This window comes from Apium graveolens, chromosome 11 (assembly GCF_009905375.1).
Source record: "Apium graveolens cultivar Ventura chromosome 11, ASM990537v1, whole genome shotgun sequence".
NCBI lineage: Eukaryota > Viridiplantae > Streptophyta > Magnoliopsida > Apiales > Apiaceae > Apium > Apium graveolens.
This window is the reverse complement of record NC_133657.1, coordinates 117653048-117671733: the sequence shown is the minus strand read 5'-3', so window position 1 is coordinate 117671733 and position 18686 is coordinate 117653048. Positions and strand designations below refer to the sequence as shown.

Sequence of the window (18686 nt, the reverse complement as noted above, 5' to 3'; positions counted from 1 at the left end):
TGCCTCTGTTTCGAATAGAATTCCAAATGTTCCAAACCTTTATTTTAGAAGCATCAATACCGTCCCAAAGCAAACAGTCATGGCCCGAGGAGCTGATGGAAGGGAAATCAAAGCATTGTAACCATTGATCAAGCAACGGATCAAGGTGATGGTGCCTTAGGTTAGTTCTCGGGAGATTCCAGCAGCCCCTGCTAATAATTCTGCTTACCTTATCAGAGTGGTGAAGCCCGTATTGAGAGATAATCACTGAAGATTTAGTGTTTGCAAGACAAATATTGCCCCACCATGGTTCAAACCATAAGGACACATTTTCCCTATTAGCAATCGAATAGGAGATAAATTGTAGTGCCATTGAGCGAAGTCTAAGCATTTTTCTCCAAATCCAAGAAGCATCAGTTGGTAAATCGAGAGTCCAGAAGTTTTTATTCTTCAACACAGTTTTGTTAATCCATGTAGGCCAAAGAGACTTATTATGTGTGATAACCCGAATGAGATGATTCAAAATTTGAGCTCGATTCCAATCTACCATGTTTTTAAGGACTAACCCACCTTCCTCCCTAGGCAAACAAACTATGGTCCAAGAGACTTTAACACCCTCTTTGAGATATATATTCCCTTTCTAGAGAAATCTAGACAAGAACGATTGAATATTCGCGTGAACGGACATTAGAAAAAGGATGTGATTACCCCAAAAGGCTTCAATAGCATGAATCACTGACTTAATGAGCAGAGTTCTTCTAGCAAGCGAGAGTAACAAGTTTGGCCAAGAGTTGAGCCTCAAAGTTATTTTCTCAATCAAAGGCATGTAGTCATTAATGCACACCTGCGAGGAGATTACCGGGACCCCAAGAAAGTGAACTGGTAAAGTTCCTCTAGGAATTGCAAATGTAGAATCAAACCAATCAACAAAGTCCTGATCGCAGTTGCACAAAAAAATGGTGCTTTTATGTATTCTTGGTGATAGGCCACTCCATCTTGAAAAAGTATTAATCTTGCAGCCATGAACAAAGAACAAAACGTCATCCTCAAAAAAGAGATGAGAGAGGTGGAGCTCCTTGCAGCGCCAATGGAACTTAAACCCTTCGGGCACTTTGTTGAGAATGCACGAGAGGACATTCATACACAAGGCAAAAATATATAGAGATAAGGGATCACCTTGCCTAATACCTTTACTACCTTCAAAGAACCCATGAACCACTCCATTTAACTTAACAGAAAACCTAGTAGAAAAAATGCAAGCACTGATACACTTTTTAACTTTTTCTGGAATTTGAACCCTTCTTAAAACGGCCAAAATAAAATCCCAATGCACCGAATCAAACGCCTTGTGCAAGTCGATCTTGAGTGCACATTTTGGGGTGCTAGTTTCCCTCTCGTAACTATGAAACAACTCCTGAGCTAACAAAATATTATCAGAGATAGAACGCGCAGAGATGAAGGCTGATTGAGCAATATCAACCAAGGAGGGCAAAATCAGCTTCAACCTAGAGGCCAAGATCTTGGAAATGCACTTGTACATGACAATACAAAGAGATATAAGATGAAAACCTTGCATACGGGTAGGAGACTTTAAGTTCTTGAATTCTTTAAAGATTACTAAAGTTGGAGATGACGTCTGCAATCTCGCAATGGTAACCCGGTAGATGGATAATTTTAGATGTCTGGGATAAAATGATGTGTTTGGAAGAGTCAAAACATTTGTTTTCAAAGGTATAAGCTTCCACTCCGAAGTGTTGAATGGCGTAGGTCTGATGATCTACCAACGGTCCCATGAAATATGCCAACACCGCGGAACATACCCACCCATGCATATGTTGCCCCTAAACAAAATTGAAAAAAAAATGTCTAAGTAATATATTTGGTAAGTCATTAATAGGTTTGGTGATATATAGAAATAGATAAAAGATTACATTTTTGTCCACAAAGATAAGGTTGACACCCTCGAGGAAACCGTTGAGCAGATTATAGTCGTTCCATTTCCTGGAAACTTTCACGATTACTGGAAATTCAATTATGGGGCTCTCCTCAAGCTCTTCTAGAATGGTATCTTCAATGAAGGACATGGTTTTGTAAGTGGAGAAAAGAGTGAAAGATAATGAATCACTATGTGTTAGGTGAAGGATGACTTCTTAGGAATCAACGAAATAAAAGTAGAGTTTGAACCTGGGGGCAAGAATCCAGAGACAAAAAAATGCTTGACAGCCTCACAAAAACTCTGACCTGTGAGAGACCAAGTCACCATAAAAAATTCTACATTGACCCCATCCGGACCAGGCGCCTTATTCTTTTTCATTTTTCAAATTGTATAAAAAATAAGCGCATCAGTTACAGGAGCTTCAAGAAGACTAGCTTGATGAGGTGTAACCATTTTGCAATCAACATGAGAGATATCAATATCAATATTCTGGTGAGTAAGACCAAGAAGATTTTGAAAATAGGCGACAACCACTTAAGCACATTGCACCTGACCATGAACAAGGGCACCTTGGTCATTTTCAAGATATAAAATTTTATTAAGGTTCCAATTGACTTTGCATTATTGATGAAAAGGGAATTGTTGCCATCACCATGCACCATCCACTTAATTATCGCCTTTTGAAGTAAAAGAGACTCCTCCTGAGCAAGATCCATATTAAGATCATTAATCAAGGATCTTTCGGTGTTGATAAGATTCTCATCAAGGGGATTTGAGAGCAAGGCCAAATGCACATCCTCAAGCTTAGATCGAAAGGCCTGCAAATTAGTTTGAAGAATGCCATGGTTTTTATTCAACTCCCGGAGAGCAAGCTTAGTGTCTTTGAGTTTGAGATTAAATTGATGAATGGGAGAACCACTACAGGCTAAACTCCAAGACCTCGAGACCAAATCAAGAAAACCAGGAATGTCAATCATAAAATTAAAGAACTGAAAAGGTTTACCAAAATGTCAAGAACATAAAGGCTCGTCATAGACAAGAGGGCAGTGATCCATTATACCACGAGTTTTAAAAAGCACTTGACTTTCCGTAAATGCCTAAAACCAATGAGAATTAGCAACCATGTGATCAAGATGCTTAAAAATAGGGGCATGATCACGTTTATTTGTCCAGGTGAAGGTATCCCCCACCGTATTAACAACATGAAGGCCATAACTAAATAATGTATCTTTGAAAACCTGCATATCAGGAGTCCAATGCTCCCTACTACCAAGAATCTCATCCTTGCTAGCCACACAATTAAAGTAACCAAGAAAGCACCATGGTTGAGTAGTAGCACAAAAATCCGAGCAAAAATTCCATAGGGAAATGCAATCAATGGAATCATTAAAAACATAAACAAATGAGACTAGAAAGAAGATATTATTGTCAAGTTAAGTAGCATTACAAGTAATGTGTTGGCTCGACATATAAACCAACGAAACGTTCCAAACACTTGGGTTCCAACATACCCACACCGTGCTATTATAATGATGATCATAGTTGAATAGCCAATTCCAATTTTTATTAATCCCTTTAGAGACAACCATAGCATTATGATACATGGGTAAAAATGATTTAATATATTTTTTTTACTTGTTTATCTGTTGAGCCGATAATCCTCATTAAGCCTAATGAACATGTACCATTGATTGAAGTGAATGAAATTCAGGCTCATGACACTGTTCCAAATTCAAATCTAGTGCATGTCCCTTATTTTGGTATGCAAAATATTTTTTGTAATTCATTTTTTGTGACAAATTTGAAAATAGTCTAGTAAATTTTATTTTTAAATTAATATACTAATTTACTAATTGTGTCTATTTTAATTTAGATAATCTACAACAGCTTTCATACAAATAATTTGATGAGGTGAATGAATTTTTGAATGATGAAATTCACAATGTTGCCCATCATGATAATGTAATCGATTTTGAAGCACCATTGCTGGGCCTAACCAAAATGTACCTGTTCCTCTCGCAATCCACTACACATTCCTCATCATTGTATGTATTATAATTTTTATTTTTATTTTTTGTTAGAAATTTAAAATTAGTTTAAATAAAAATTAATTTTAATTTAATGTGTTGTTTTAATTTAGTGAAAGACACATGGGTCAATATAATTTAATATAATATATTTTGTTTACTTGTTTAGATGATGAGCCAAGAGGCTCATAACCCTTTTCCAAATCCAAATCCAGTCCATCATTTTGATATACACAATTTTTTGTGTAATTCATTTTGTTGTGATAAATTTTAAATTAGTTTAGGTAAAAAAATATTAAAATTAGTATAACTAATTTACTAATTGGTCTGTTTTATTTAAATAATCTACAACTGCCTTCGTACAATTAATTTGATTGGGTGAATGATTTTTTAAATGATAGAATCCACAATGTTGCCCATCCTGATAATGTAGTGGATTTTGAAGGCATTGCTGGGTCTAACCAAAATGTACCTGGACCTATGGCTGATCAACTACACATTCATCATCACTGTATGCATTATAATTTTTATTTTAATTTTTTTGTTAAAAATTTAAAATTAGTTTAAATAAAAATTAACTTTAATTTAATGTGTTATTTTAATTTAGTGAAAGACACATGGGTGAAAATAATTTAATATAATTTGTTTTGTTTACTTGTTTAGCTATGAGCCAAAATGCTCATTACCCTTTTCCAAATCCAAATCCAGTCCCTCATTTTGATATGCACATTTTTTTGTGTATTGTGACAAATTTTAAATTAGTTTAGGTAAAAAAAATATTAAAATTAGTATAACTAATTTACTAATTATGTCTGTTTTATTTAAATAATCTACAACTGCCTTGGTAAAATCAATTTGATTGGGTGAATGATATTTTAAATGATAGAATCCATAGTGTTGCCCATCAATGTACTGGATTTTGAAGCCAATGTTGTGCCTAACCAAAATGTACCTGTGGCTGATCCACTACATATTCCTCATCATTGTATGCATTATAATTTTTATTTTTTTGTCCGAAATTTAAAATTAGTTTAACTAGAAAATTAATTTTAATTTAATGTTTTGTTTTAATTTAGTTAAAGATACATGGGTCAAAATGATTTAATATATTTTTTTTGTTTATTTGTTTAGCTGATGAGCCAGTAATCGTCATTGGGAGTGTTAGAAAATTAGGATTTTAGAGCTTAATTTAATTATGTTCTTGATGTTAATCCTAAAATCTAATGATTGGAAATTGTTCAATGATATTTGAACTTAAATTTTCATGTATGGTTTTAAGAATTTTCTTAATGAAATCCATATGAAATGAGAGTTGAAAGTAGCTTGGAAAAGCTTGGAAAAATTTGAGAATGTTTGTCCCACATTGAAATAAATAAAGGAGGGTGTGTGCTTTATATGGTATTACTCATATGAGTAGTATACAACTACTAAGGTGTGTGATGGTCCATTGTGTTATTGTGTGCTTCACGCGCACACACACACGCGCGCCCCGCCCCGCCACGCACCGGACCGGACCGGACCGGACCGGTCGGGTCGAAGGGCGATTTGGGCGAATGTCTCGGCGTCTCGCGTACGCGAGGCGACCTGGGCGAGGATTTTATTTATTTGAGAATTATTTTAATTCGAATTTATTTATCGGTGACTGGATTATTGGGGTACTGAAATAGGCTAAGTCACTTTGTTAGTGGGCTTAGTCTAAATATATTGAACCTGCAAATAATCTGATCTGTAACAAGTTCTGATATCATAATCAGAACTTAAGAACTGATGAATAAAATCAGAACTTAACAAGTTCTGATATCAGAATCATAACTTAAGTACTGATGAATCAAATCAGAACTTAAGTTCTGATAATAATGTGGGTGTTAATGTGAAAAGCTGTTACAAATAATTTAAATTCAAAAGCTGTTCAGTTTTGATTTTTTCATTAATGAATTCAAAATCTGATCAGTTTTGATTTTTTCATTAATGAAGCAGTTTAATTCAGAAATTAAGTGTGTGGACAGTTTCATTTTTCCTCTCCTATAAATAGAGGCTAAACTGAATGAATAAGTAAGAACACACTACATTGTCTTCTCTTCTCTTCAACCTCTCTGCATTTCTCTCCCACAAGTCCTGAAGTGCTGATATTTTCCGGCGACTGAGGTGCTGGTCGAAGTGGAGCTTTTGTTGCTGCTGTTAACATAAACTCCAAGTTGTTTTATCCTGGTGGAGATATTGTGCGCATCCCAAACGCAGCAGGTAGGGGCAATATTCTCTTCAAGAGCAGCCAGGACTTCGAGCAAGGCCTGGTGACTCAACTGTGATCATTTTCTTGGCATTTTGTATCTGTGAACCTGTATTTCATTCACTGTTAAAAGCTATGGTTTCGGGTACATCTTTCTTTCTCTCTACGTTATTTCAGTTACTGATTTTGTTTACCTGCATGTTTTGTTTTGTTAACTGTGGTCTTGGCCTAAACTTGTTAAATTCTATATACACTTGCTTCTATGTTGCTATATTTGTTAGTGAGATTTACAACATTCTTGAAGAGAATATTAGTTATATAGAATTTAGCATAATGGTTAACGAAAGTGAGGTTATCGTTGGTGGTGGTAGCAGTTCGGGTGCAACTGCTGGGGCCATTGATTGGACCACCTATAGTTTCCCACAAGCTGTTGAACTAACCGGTTTACCGGAGAAATTCAACGGTGGCATTGGCTTTTCTCGCTGGCAGAAAAAGATGAAGTTGTGGTTGACTATAAAGGGTCTGTGGCCGGTTGTGGAATATGAGAAACCAGTAGTGGATCAAGAGAAGGCTGACACAGTTAAGGCTTTTGCGAAGTGGGCTGAGAAGGATGGAGTGGCTAGAGCGGCCATTCTGGCGGCACTAACAAACACTTTGTTTGATGTCTATTCTTCTGATGCCTACTCTGCAAAACTCTTATGGGAGAAGCCGGACCAGACACATAATACTGACTCACAAGGTCTAGAAAAGTATTCTGTGGCAAGGTTCCTCGAGTTCAAGCTGGTGGACAATAAGTCCATGACTGAGCAGGTGCATGAGTTCGAGATGATAGTGCATGCTTTGAAGGAGTCTGGAATGAATCTCCCGGAGAAGTTCAAGGTGATGAGTGTGATTGAAAAACTCCCGAAGTCTTGGGAAGAGTTCTCTCTCTCCCTGAAAAGACAGAAAGGAGAGATCACCTAGACCAACCTTATGCTGGACATCTCGGTACAAGAACAACACAAGTCCAAACAGGGACATGTGATGCCAACTGAACACGGTACCTCGAAGGTAAACATAGCAACTGTAGGACAAAAGAGGAAGGCTTTTTCTAAGAAAGCTAATAGTAATAAACCTAAGAGTGACAAGGACAAGGCCAAGAAACCCAAGGCAAACAAACCATACTGGTCTTGTGGGCAGGTTGGGAATTGGAGTAAGGACTGCCCTACGAAGAAAGCGAAGAAAACCGAGGTAGCGCAAGCAAATGTTGTGCTTGGAACCGCAAGTGGGCCTGTAGTGAACATGGTCGTTGGTGAGGCTACGGCTTCTGAAACCGACGTTGACCGGTATGTATCCTACAACCCTGTGATATTTTCTACCTATCTGTCAAATGAATGGTTGATAGATACTGGAGCTAATATACATATTTGTGCTGATATTAGTTTATTTGTATCTTATCAACAGAGTCATAGCTTGACTGTGAAGATGGGGAATGCTAGTGTTGCTCAAGTACATGGAGTTGGAAACGTGGATCTGAAGTTCCCTTCAGGACGTATTCTATCTCTGACGAGAGTGCATCATGTTCCCAACATGCGTAGAAATATAATAAGTGGAAGCTGTTTAGTTTCTAGTGGTTTTGAAATTTCGTTCAAGTGTAATAAAGTAGTTCTTATTCACACTGGTACATTCTTTGGCAAGGGTTACTTGTCAAATGGTTTATTTATTATTAATGCGGATCCTGTTTTGGGAAATTTGAATAATAATGTTATTCCTACTGTTAACTGTATTGAGTCCTCAAATATATGGCATGCTAGACTAGGTCATTTAAACTTTGGTGCTCTTAAGAACATGATGAACTTAGAGTTGATTCCAAAATATACCATAGAAAAGAATTCTAAATGTCAAGTATGTGTGTCTGCTAAACAGATAAGGAAACCTTTTCATAACGTTGTTAGGGATTCAGACTTGTTAGATTTAGTACACACTGATATTTGTGAATTTGGTGGTGTGTTGACCAAGGACCAGTTTAGATACTTCATTACTTTTATAGATGATAGTAGTAGATACTGTTATGTTTATTTACTTAGACATAAGGATGAAGCACTTAGTAAATTCATTATATATAAAACTGAAGTAGAAAAACAAACTAGTAAGTTACTTAAAAGATTGAGATCTGATAGAGGTGGTGAGTATACGAGTAATGCTTTTAATGAATTTTGTGCAAACAATGGTATAGTTCATGAAGTTACTCCACCATACACACCTGAGTCTAATGGGGTTGCTGAGCGAAAGAACAGAACATTTAAAGATATGATTAATAGTATGCTTATTAACTCTGGGTTGCCTAAATATATGTGGGGGGAGGCTCTAAATACGGCTTGCCATATTTTGAATAGAGTCCCTCTGAAATACATGGATAAAACACCCTGGGAGTTATGGAAAGGCAGGATGACTAGTCTTAAGTATCTTCGTGTGTGGGGGTGCCTTGCTAAGGTACTTGTTCCTGAACACAAGAGAAAGAAACTAGGTCCAAAGACTGTTGACTGTATCTTTCTGGGCTATCTTGAGACCACTACAGCTATGAGATTTTTAGTGTTAAAATCTGACATAGATGGTATAGTGGCAAACACGAGTTGAATTTCGAGATGCGACATTCTTTGAGGATGTCTAACCTATGAAGACTGGAATACCTGAAACGACTTCTGAGGAAGATCCTACTCATACATCAAGTTATATTCCTAATCATGTGGAAAAGATGACAAATGTGGGGGCAGAACCTAGTAGTAGCTCTATTCCTAAGGAACTAGAGGAACCAAGGAGAAGTAAGCGTGCAAAGGTAGTCAAGGATTTTGGAGGTGATTTCATCACTTACAATATCGAGGACGAACCTTTAACTTTCCGGCAAGCTATGGATTCTTCTGAGTCAAGGCACTGGAAGGGCGCTGTCAAGAGTGAAATTGACTCTATTGTTTCTAATGGAACATGGGAGTTGGTTGATCTCCCTCCTGGGTGTTCTACTATTGGGTGCAAATGGGTCTTTAAAAGGAAGTTGAACCCTGACGGCTCAATAGATAAGTACAAAGCTAGACTGGTAGCTAAGGGTTTTAAGCAAAAGGAAGGAATTGATTATTTTGATACATACTCTCCGGTTGCAAGAATGGTAACAATTCGAATGCTTATAGCATTGGCTTCAGTCCATGGTCTTATCATCCATCAGATGGATGTAAAGACGGCTTTTCTTCATGGTGAACTTGAAGAAGAGATTTATATGGATCAGCCTGATGGATTTGTTGCATCAGGCAATGAAAGGAAAGTATGTAAGTTGATCAAGTCCATCTATGGCTTGAAACAAGCTCCCAGAGATTGGCATAAAAAGTTTGATGAAACTATATTGCCTTTCAGTTATAAGATTAATGAAAGTGATAAGTGTGTCTACACTAAAGTTAAAGGTAATGAGTGTGTTATTTTGTGCCTATATGTGGATGACATTTTATTGTTTGGAACTAATATTGAGATTATTAACGAGACTAAAGAATTCTTGAAAAGACATTTTGAAATGAAGGATATGGGTGAGGCAAGTGTGATTCTTGGAATCAAACTGGTTCAGTCCACTGAAGGAATAACCTTGACTCAATCTCATTATATAGAGAAATCTATACTTGAGAAATATGGTTATTCACAGTGTAGAATCGCTAGTACACCTTATGATTTGAAAGTTGTCCTTGTCAAGAATACTTCAGGAGTGCCTGTGTCTCAGTTAAGGTATTCTCAGATTATTGGGAGCTTGCAGTATCTTGCTAACTGTACTAGACCAGATATTTCATATTTTGTGTCTAAATTGGCTAGATATACAAGCTGTCCAAACAGAACTCATTGGGATGCTCTTGATAGAGTACTTAGATATCTAAAAGGCACAATATACCTTAGCTTACACTACAGGAGATTTCCTGGTGTGCTTGAAGGGTACAGTGATGCAAGTTGGATAGCTAAGAAGTCTGTTTCTAATGGAGTGACTGGATACATGTTCACCTTGGCTGGTGGAGCAATATCCTGGAAGTCAAGCAGACAGACTATTGTTACTCGGTCTACTTTTGAGGCTGAGTTGTGTGCACTTGACGCCACAGGGACGGAGGCTGAATGGTTACACGGACTTATGTCTGCAATACCTTAGTAAGCAGACCGCTTCCTGCTATTGCTATTCACTGTGATAGTCGAACAACTATCGACAAGATTAGCAGTAAAAAGCATAATGCTAAAACTAAGAGACACATCCAAGTTAGACTCAAGTCTATAAGGGGTTTAGTGACTGATAGGATCATAGCTATAGAGTTCATAGGAACTCAGAATAATATAGCTGATCCTCTTACTAAAGGACTGGAACCTGCAGTGGTCCTTAAGTCAAGGTTGGGGATGGGACTGTCAACCCATCATAATTCATCAACAGTGGGAACCCAATACACATGAGAGGAGATCCCTCGAAGTGTATTCAATGGGTAATAACAAGCTGTAAGGATGAGTTGGTAGTACCTTTGCTACATAGATGATACTATAGTATCTGAGTCTATTCCCTGTAAACCTAGAAGGTACTGACACTGCCAGAAAAGCAAGAGTGTTGAAACTCTGAATGGGATCAAGTCATTTGACGAGATAGAGGCAGTATATCTCTGGAGATGCCCAGCTAAGCGAATGTAATTTTGTGGTCGCGATTAGAGGATAGGGTTAATCCTTGAAGCATTCGACGAACAGGATCGAGACATGACCATTAATGTCTCAAAGCCGTAGATTGACACCATAACCTTTGACTTGTCGTCGTCTATGGAATATGGTTATACTAAACGGATTAAGATTCAAGGTGAAACATTCCATCTGAGTCCGATAGCCATTGAAGTAGAGGAATTAGGAGGGTTCAAACCCGGAAGGGTACCGACTCTGAAAAACAAGTCATGATGGGAAATTGATCACATTTCTTTATAGATTTGTGGGGGATTGTTAGAAAATTAGGATTTTAGAGCTTAATTTAATTATGTTCTTGATGTTAATCCTAAAATCTAATGATTGGAAATTGTTCAATGATATTTGAACTTAAATTTTCATGTATGGTTTTAAGAATTTTCTTAATGAAATCCATATGAAATGAGAGTTGAAAGTAGCTTGGAAAAGCTTGGAAAAATTTGAGAATGTTTGTCCCACATTGAAATAAATAAAGGAGGGTGTGTGCTTTATATGGTATTACCCACATGAGTAGTATACAACTACTAAGGTGTGTGATGGTCCATTGTGTTGTTGTGTGCTTCACGCGCACACACACACACGCGCGCCCCGCCCCGCCACGCACCGGACCGGACCGGACCGGGTCGGGTCAAAGGGCGATTTGGGTGAATGTCTCGGTATATCGCGTACGCGAGGCGACCTGGGCGAGGATTTTATTTATTTGAGAATTATTTTAATTCGAATTTATTTATCGGTGACTGGATTATTGGGGTACTGAAATAGGCTAAGTCACTTTGTTAGTGGGCTTAGTCTAAATATATTGAACCTGCAAATAATCTGATCTGTAACAAGTTCTGATATCAGAATCAGAACTTAAGAACTGATGAATAAAATCAGAACTTAACAAGTTCTGATATCAGAATCAGAACTTAAGTACTGATGAATCAAATCAGAACTTAACTTAAGTTCTGATAATAATGTGGGTGTTAATGTGAAAAGCTGTTACAAATAATTTAAATTCAAAAGCTGTTCAGTTTTGATTTTTTCATTAATGAATTCAAAATCTGATCAGTTTTGATTTTTTTATTAATGAAGCAGTTTAATTCAGACATTAAGTGTGTGGACAGTTTCATTTTTCCTCTCCTATAAATAGAGGCTAAACTGAATGAATAAGTAAGAACACACTACATTCTCTTCTCTTCTCTTCAACCTCTCTGCATTTCTCTCCCACAAGTCCTGAAGTGCTGATATTTTCCGGCGACTGAGGTGCTGGTCGAAGTGGAGCTTTTGTTGCTGCTGTTAACATAAACTCCGAGCTGTTTTATCCTGGTGGAGATATTGTGCGCATCCCAAACGCAGCAGGTAGGGGCAATATTCTCTTCAAGAGTAGCCAGGACTTCGAGCAAGGCCTGGTGACTCAGCTGTGATCATTTTCTTGGCATTTTGTATCTGTGAACCTGTATTTCATTCACTGTTAAAAGCTATGGTTTCGGGTACATCTTTCTTTCTCTCTACGTTATTTCAGTTACTGATTTTGTTTACCTGCATGTTTTGTTTTGTTAACTGTGGTCTTGGCCTAAACTTGTTAAATTCTATATACACTTGCTTCTATGTTGCTATATTTGTTAGTGAGATTTACAATAGGGAGTGATTGAGGTGAATGGAGTTTAGGCTCATGACCTTGTTCTAAATCCAAATCAAGGGCATTCCCCCCATTTTAATATACACAATTTTTTGTGTAATTCATTTGTTCGTGACAAATTTGAAATTAGTTTAGTTAAAAAATAAATTGAAAATTAGTATAACTAATTTACTAATTGTGTCTGTTTTAATTTAGATAATCTAAAACTGCCTTCATACCATCAATTTGATTGGGTGAATGATAAAATCCACAATGTTGCCCATGGTGATAATGTATTGATTTTTGAAGCAGCGTAACCGAAATGTACCTGGACCTGATCCAACGATTTTTTGAATATTCAAATCCACAATGTTGCCCCATAATGTACAATTTTCAAGGCAATGTTTGGCCTAATCAAAATGTACTTGGACCTAAATCTAATGGACTACACATTCTTCTCATTATATGCACTATAATTTATATTTATATTTTTTTGTCATAATTAAAATTAGTTTAATTAAAAATTTAATTTTAATTTAATGTGTTATTTTAATTTAGTTAAAGATACATGGGTCAAAATGATTTAATATAATTTGTTTTGTTTTGCATGTGTAGGTGATGGGCTCCTAATCCTCATTGGGCCAAATGAGCATTTACCACTCATTAAAATGAATGAAGTTGAGGCTGATGAGACTTTTCCAAATCCAAATCAAGTGCAAGTCCCTCAATTTTTTTTGTGACAAATTTGAAATAAATTTAGTTATAAAATAAATTTGAAATTAGTATAACTATTTCACTATTTGTGTTGTCTTTAATTTAGATAATCTACAATTGGCTTCATAGTATCATTTTGATTGGGTGAATAATTTTTTGAATGATCAAATCCACAATGTTGGCCTTCCTGATAATATATGATTTTCAAGCCAATGTGGGGCCTAACCAAAATGTATTTGGACCTGAAGCTAATCAACTACACATTCTTCTCATTGTCTACAGTATAATTTATATTTTAATTTTTTTGTCAGAAATTTAAAATTTGTTTAATTAAAAAATTAATTTTAATTTAATGTGTTGTTTTAATTTAGCTAAAGATACATGGGGAAAAATGATTTAATATAATTTATTTTGTTTACTTGTTTAGGTGATGAGCTAGTAATCCTCATTGGTCCTAAGGAGCATGTACCACTCATTCAGGTGAATAAAGTTCATGCTCATGACCCTCTTCCAAATCCAAATCCAGAGTTCAAGTCCCTCATTTTGTTATGCACAATTTTTTTTGTGTAATTTTTTTTGAGACAAATTTGAAATAAGTTTAGTTAATAAAGTAAATTTAAAATTAGTATAACTATTTTACTAATTGTGTTAGCTTCAATTTAGATAATCTATAACTGCCTTCATACAATCAATTTGATTAGGTGAATGATTTTTTGAATGATCAAATCACAATGTTGCCCATATTAATAATGGACCGGATTCTCAAGCCAATGTTGGGCCTACCTAAAATGTACTTGAACCTGATCCCAAGGCTCATCCACTACATATTCCTCATCATTGTATGCTGATCCACTACACATTCATCATCATTGTATGCGTTATTATTTAAATTTTTATTTTTTATCAGAAATTTAAATTTGTTTCATTAAAAATTTAATTTTAATTTAATGTGTTAATTTAATTTAGTTAAAGATAAATGGGTCAAAATAATTTAATATATTTTTTTTGTTTTTTTGTTTAGGCGATGAGCCAGTAATCGTCATTGGACCTAATGAAAATGTACAACCTATATGCTCATGACCCTATTCGAAATCCAAATCCAGTGCATTTCCCTCATTTTGGTATGCACATTTTTTGTGTAATTCATTTTTTTATTACAAATTTGAAATAAGTTTAGTTAAAAAAGTATATTTAAAATTATTATAACTATTTTACTAATCGTGTTTGCTTTAATTTAGATAATCTATAACTACCTTCATACACTCAATTTCATTGGGTGAATGATTTTTTGAATGATCAAATCCACAATATTGTCCATGCTCATAATGGACTAGATTTTTAAGCCATTGTTGGGCCTAACCGAAATGTTCTTGACTCCACTACACATTCCTTATTATTGTATGCATTATTATTTAAATTTTTAATTTTTTGTGAGAAATTTAAAATTTGTTAAATTAAAAAATTAATTTTAATTTAATGTTAATTTAGTTAAAGATAAATGGGTAAAAATGATTTAATATAATTTGTTTTGTTTTTGTGTTTAGCTCGTGAGCCAGTAATCCTCATTGGGTCTAATAAGAATGTACCACTCAGATGCTCATGACCCTATTCGAAATTCAAATCCAGTGCAAGTCCCTTATTTTGGTATGCAAAGTTTTTGTGTAATTCATTTTTTATTAACAAATTTGATATTAGTTTAGTTAAAAAAGTAAATTCTAAATTAGTATGACTATTTTACTAATTGTGTCTCACCATGATGGAACATTCTCCGTTATTTAGAGTTAGGCAAAGTTGCATCCAAGGTTTTGTCTTATTGCTATATTTGTAGAGTCAGTATATGTGTACTTTTAGGTTCTTCGTTTCTCACAAATTAGTGGAAAATTTCTAATGGGAAAACCAACTTTCATTTGTAGATTATTTATCATAGAAATATATAACTTATCCACTAGAAGGATAAACTATGAACAAACCATCCTTTATGGATCCATTAAAAGAATTTTTTCACTTTCTGAACTAGAGTTCAAGCATTTTTATTTTTTAAACAGTATTTCACATTCTTTGTTATATAATTGAGTAAAAATAAGAACATGTTACTTAAGATTTTAACTAGAGAAATTTCTTCCATAATGAATTTGCCAATTTTCAAACGTTAATATTGGATTATATAATCCCTGTTGTGGTTTTCAATGTGAGCCATGATTTTATTTGACAATAGTTTAGTCAAGACATATTATGTTTTTGGAGGATGAAAATATTGAAATGATGGGTAACTATATCTTTATTATGTGCTAATGAGTAAAGTTCTATGGAGTCCATCTTTAATTGGAGTCCTCGGAGTCCATATATGTTCTGCAAGTAAAATATAGCTTAAAATATTGCAAAACATATTATTTTTCGACAAACATCACTATTCTATCAAAAATCTTGTAGATTGCATACATATTACAAGCAGAACATTGCAAAAATATATATTCTACAAAACATGTTTAGTTTGCAGAACATAAATGTTCATGTTGCAGAACATATTGCAGAACATACATATTGTACCGTAAATATATGAGATTTGCATGATTTTGTTGAAGTTATGCTATTTGTGTAACATGTTTAGCAAAATAACACGTTTTACAATATATTTTATTTGCAGAACGTAGATGGACTCCGAGGACTCCGATAAAAAGGTGGACTCCATAGAACTCAGCCCTATATTTATAATTGCAATATGTCTAAAAAACTTTGTTTAGAGTTTTTAGAGTTTCAAGCCACATCAAGTAAGGTCCATCATCACACATTTTTATATTTGAAGGGAAATAAATACTAAAAATTCTCCCTATTTCGCCAAAGTATCCTTGTGGTGAAACTTTCTCACCTTTAGTCATTTGTACTAGGTGAAAGGAATCACCGAGCAACAAAATGTCAACAAAGAGCCATGGGCATTACGTCAACAATTACTAGAGCACTTACTAGAGTATGCATTTTTACCATGCCTATGATTTTGTTCAAATATGTTGTGTTTTTGTAAATATCTTTAAGCCATTTTTTATTAAAATTTATGTGTTCAAATCATTTTAAACATTTTACATGTCCAAGGTCCCTCTCCACATCATTTGGTAACCAATTTATTATGTACTAAAAATATTGTGAGTAAAATTGCTAGGCATAACAAAAAAACTTATATGTACAAAAACTTTAACATCACATGCTATCAACAAATTAACTCGATTAAAAAAATAAAAAATTTCTTTTTTATCTATATTTGTTTTAGGTTTTTGAATATTAGAGGTGATAATTTAGATTTTATGATTAGTATATAATCTAACCCTAAACTCATACACTTTTTAAGGTTATTTTAGTATGAAATCCCATCCGCTTAGCCAATCACAGAATATGATGTTACTAAATTTGGTGTCAGTTACAACACATGAATAATGTTTTAGTAAATATAAAAAGTCTATTAATGTTTATTAACATGACATTTTAATTTTATTATAAATTGGAATTTTGTTCTCTATGTAATAAGAATATTTTAGGTAGAATATAATAAGATGTGACAGAGTTTATTATATAAACCGTATATCCTTTTAATTCCATGTTTATTTATATCACATATTACATATAATAATCTATTCAAAACATACCACTTTTTTAACAAATGCTTATATTAAAAAAAATGTGTTTTTATTGATAAAAAAAATCACTTTTGTTTAATCTATATAGCTCATGTCATCAAAAAAAATACTATGGAGAATAAAAGAGATATAACTACATAATATGCTATTATCAAATAATGGCATATTATGTTTTTGGAGGATGAAAACATTGAAATGATTGATAACTAAATATTTAGTATGTACATATATTTACAATTGTAATATGTTTTTTTTTTGCCACGGAAGGTAAAGATTTTATGACTCACTCAAATCTTTACAAAGAATATAAGAAAAAGCAGGGTGGACATTTTCCATATCCCACTTATGCTCAGCTACTGAACAGCTATACCTCGCTAGATAATGAGCTACTCTGTTCGCGGAACATTTAACAATACGAATCAATATATTTTGGCTTCTTAAGTCCTCCAATAGGTGTCTACAATCATTCACAACCTTCCCTAAATACGAGTAACTTGAGAAAGAACTGCGAATCAACTGAACAACCTGGAGGCAATCAGATTCAATTATACCATTCGAGATGATACTTCGTTTGAGCCAACTAAGGGCTTCTCTGATGCTTACACTCTGTGCTAGCTCGGGAGACGACTTCCCTAGAGAGCATTTTGACATGGCCTGGACAAGATGTCCTAACTGGTCACGAACAACAATAGCATAGCTGTGGCGATTTGGATCCGTGAATAAAGCTGCATCTACGTTCACCTTAACACTATTTCACGATGAGGGACAACACTGCTCTAAACCATCTTCCTGAGTCATAAAACTCAGAAACGGATCAAAATTCTTATCTTGAGCAGCTTTCCATTGGTTAAGAAAAGACAACACTACATGAACTACTTCAGGGACACTAACACCTCGCTGCTTCCAAACTATGTCGTTACAATTTTTCCACAAGAACCAACAAAGCGTTACATGGATACATATATCTCTGTCATTACTCTGCTCAAACACCGACTGGAGCAACTCATTAAAAATATGATAGTCACCTGCAACTTGCCTGACAGATGCAAACTGATGACACTCTACAACAAATGAGCATTTGACAAGCGAATGAATAGTTGATTCGTCACAGAGGTTTCAAACTGGACACTGAGCATTAACCTGAATTCTTCCGGCCTGCAGAGTATCGTTTGTAGGCAAATAGTTGGACGAGGCTCGCCACAGAAAATTCTTAATTTTATTCGGTATCTTCAAGTTCCATAACTTCCTCCAAAACCCCGAATTATCCACTGTATTAGGCTGATTTTTGGATGCTTGGATGACATTAAAACCACTTTTCACTAAATAGTGGCCCATTTTCTCATGGCGCCAATACCAGGTGTCCTTGTCATTTTCAATAAGAGGAATAGAAAGAATCAATTCAGCATCCATCTCTTCAAAGACGTCCAAAACTAACTCTACGTCCCAAGCCTTTTCATCGATCTTGAACAACGAAGCAACTTTCTGATTAGATATGGCCTCATTATCTGAGTGAACAAACGGGTCTTCGATTGATGGCAACCACGGAGAATTTGTGATGTCGACTGTTTGCCCATTTCCAATACAACAAGAAATGCCCTGAACCAGTAAAGCTTGAGCATCCATCACGCTACACCAAATATAACTAGGGTTGGATCCCAATTTGGCTATTAAGAAGGAACCAGATGGATAATACCTTACTTTAAGAATACAACTAACCAGCTTGTCCGGAAATGAGATTAGCCTCCATGCTTGATTTCCTAATAATGCTGTGTTAAAATCTCGAAGATTTTTAAAGCCCATACCACCCTTGCACTTGAAATGATCATGCTTGATTTACGTGAAATGACAGATAGGTACTAACGAGAAG

General features: G+C 35.0%; 1 protein-coding gene across 1 annotated transcript; it reads right to left on the bottom strand.

Annotated features, from left to right (window-relative positions):
• Positions 1–619: 619 nt before the first annotated feature.
• LOC141695825 (uncharacterized) lies at positions 620–18442 on the bottom strand. Its single transcript, XM_074500037.1, has 6 exons — positions 17960–18442; positions 2575–2904; positions 2330–2404; positions 2164–2220; positions 1761–1820; positions 620–1615 (listed from the first exon to the last, which is right to left on the bottom strand). Exons 1-6 carry the CDS (start codon positions 18440–18442, stop codon positions 620–622), a joined length of 2001 nt encoding a protein of 666 aa, XP_074356138.1.
• Between the last annotated feature and the right edge of the window lie 244 nt (positions 18443–18686).

Excerpts from the sequence above, each read along its gene's own strand:
- LOC141695825 (XM_074500037.1), bottom strand. The coding sequence starts at position 18,442 with ATGGATGCTCAAGCTTTACTGGTTCAGGGCATTTCTTGTTGTATTGGA. Across the intron at positions 1,821-2,163 it reads CTCTGGATTCTTGCCCCCAG|GGGCAACATATGCATGGGTG; the intron begins GTTCAAACTCTA and ends AATTTTGTTTAG. Across the intron at positions 1,616-1,760 it reads CATATTTCATGGGACCGTTG|ACGTCATCTCCAACTTTAGT; the intron begins GTAGATCATCAG and ends GCGAGATTGCAG.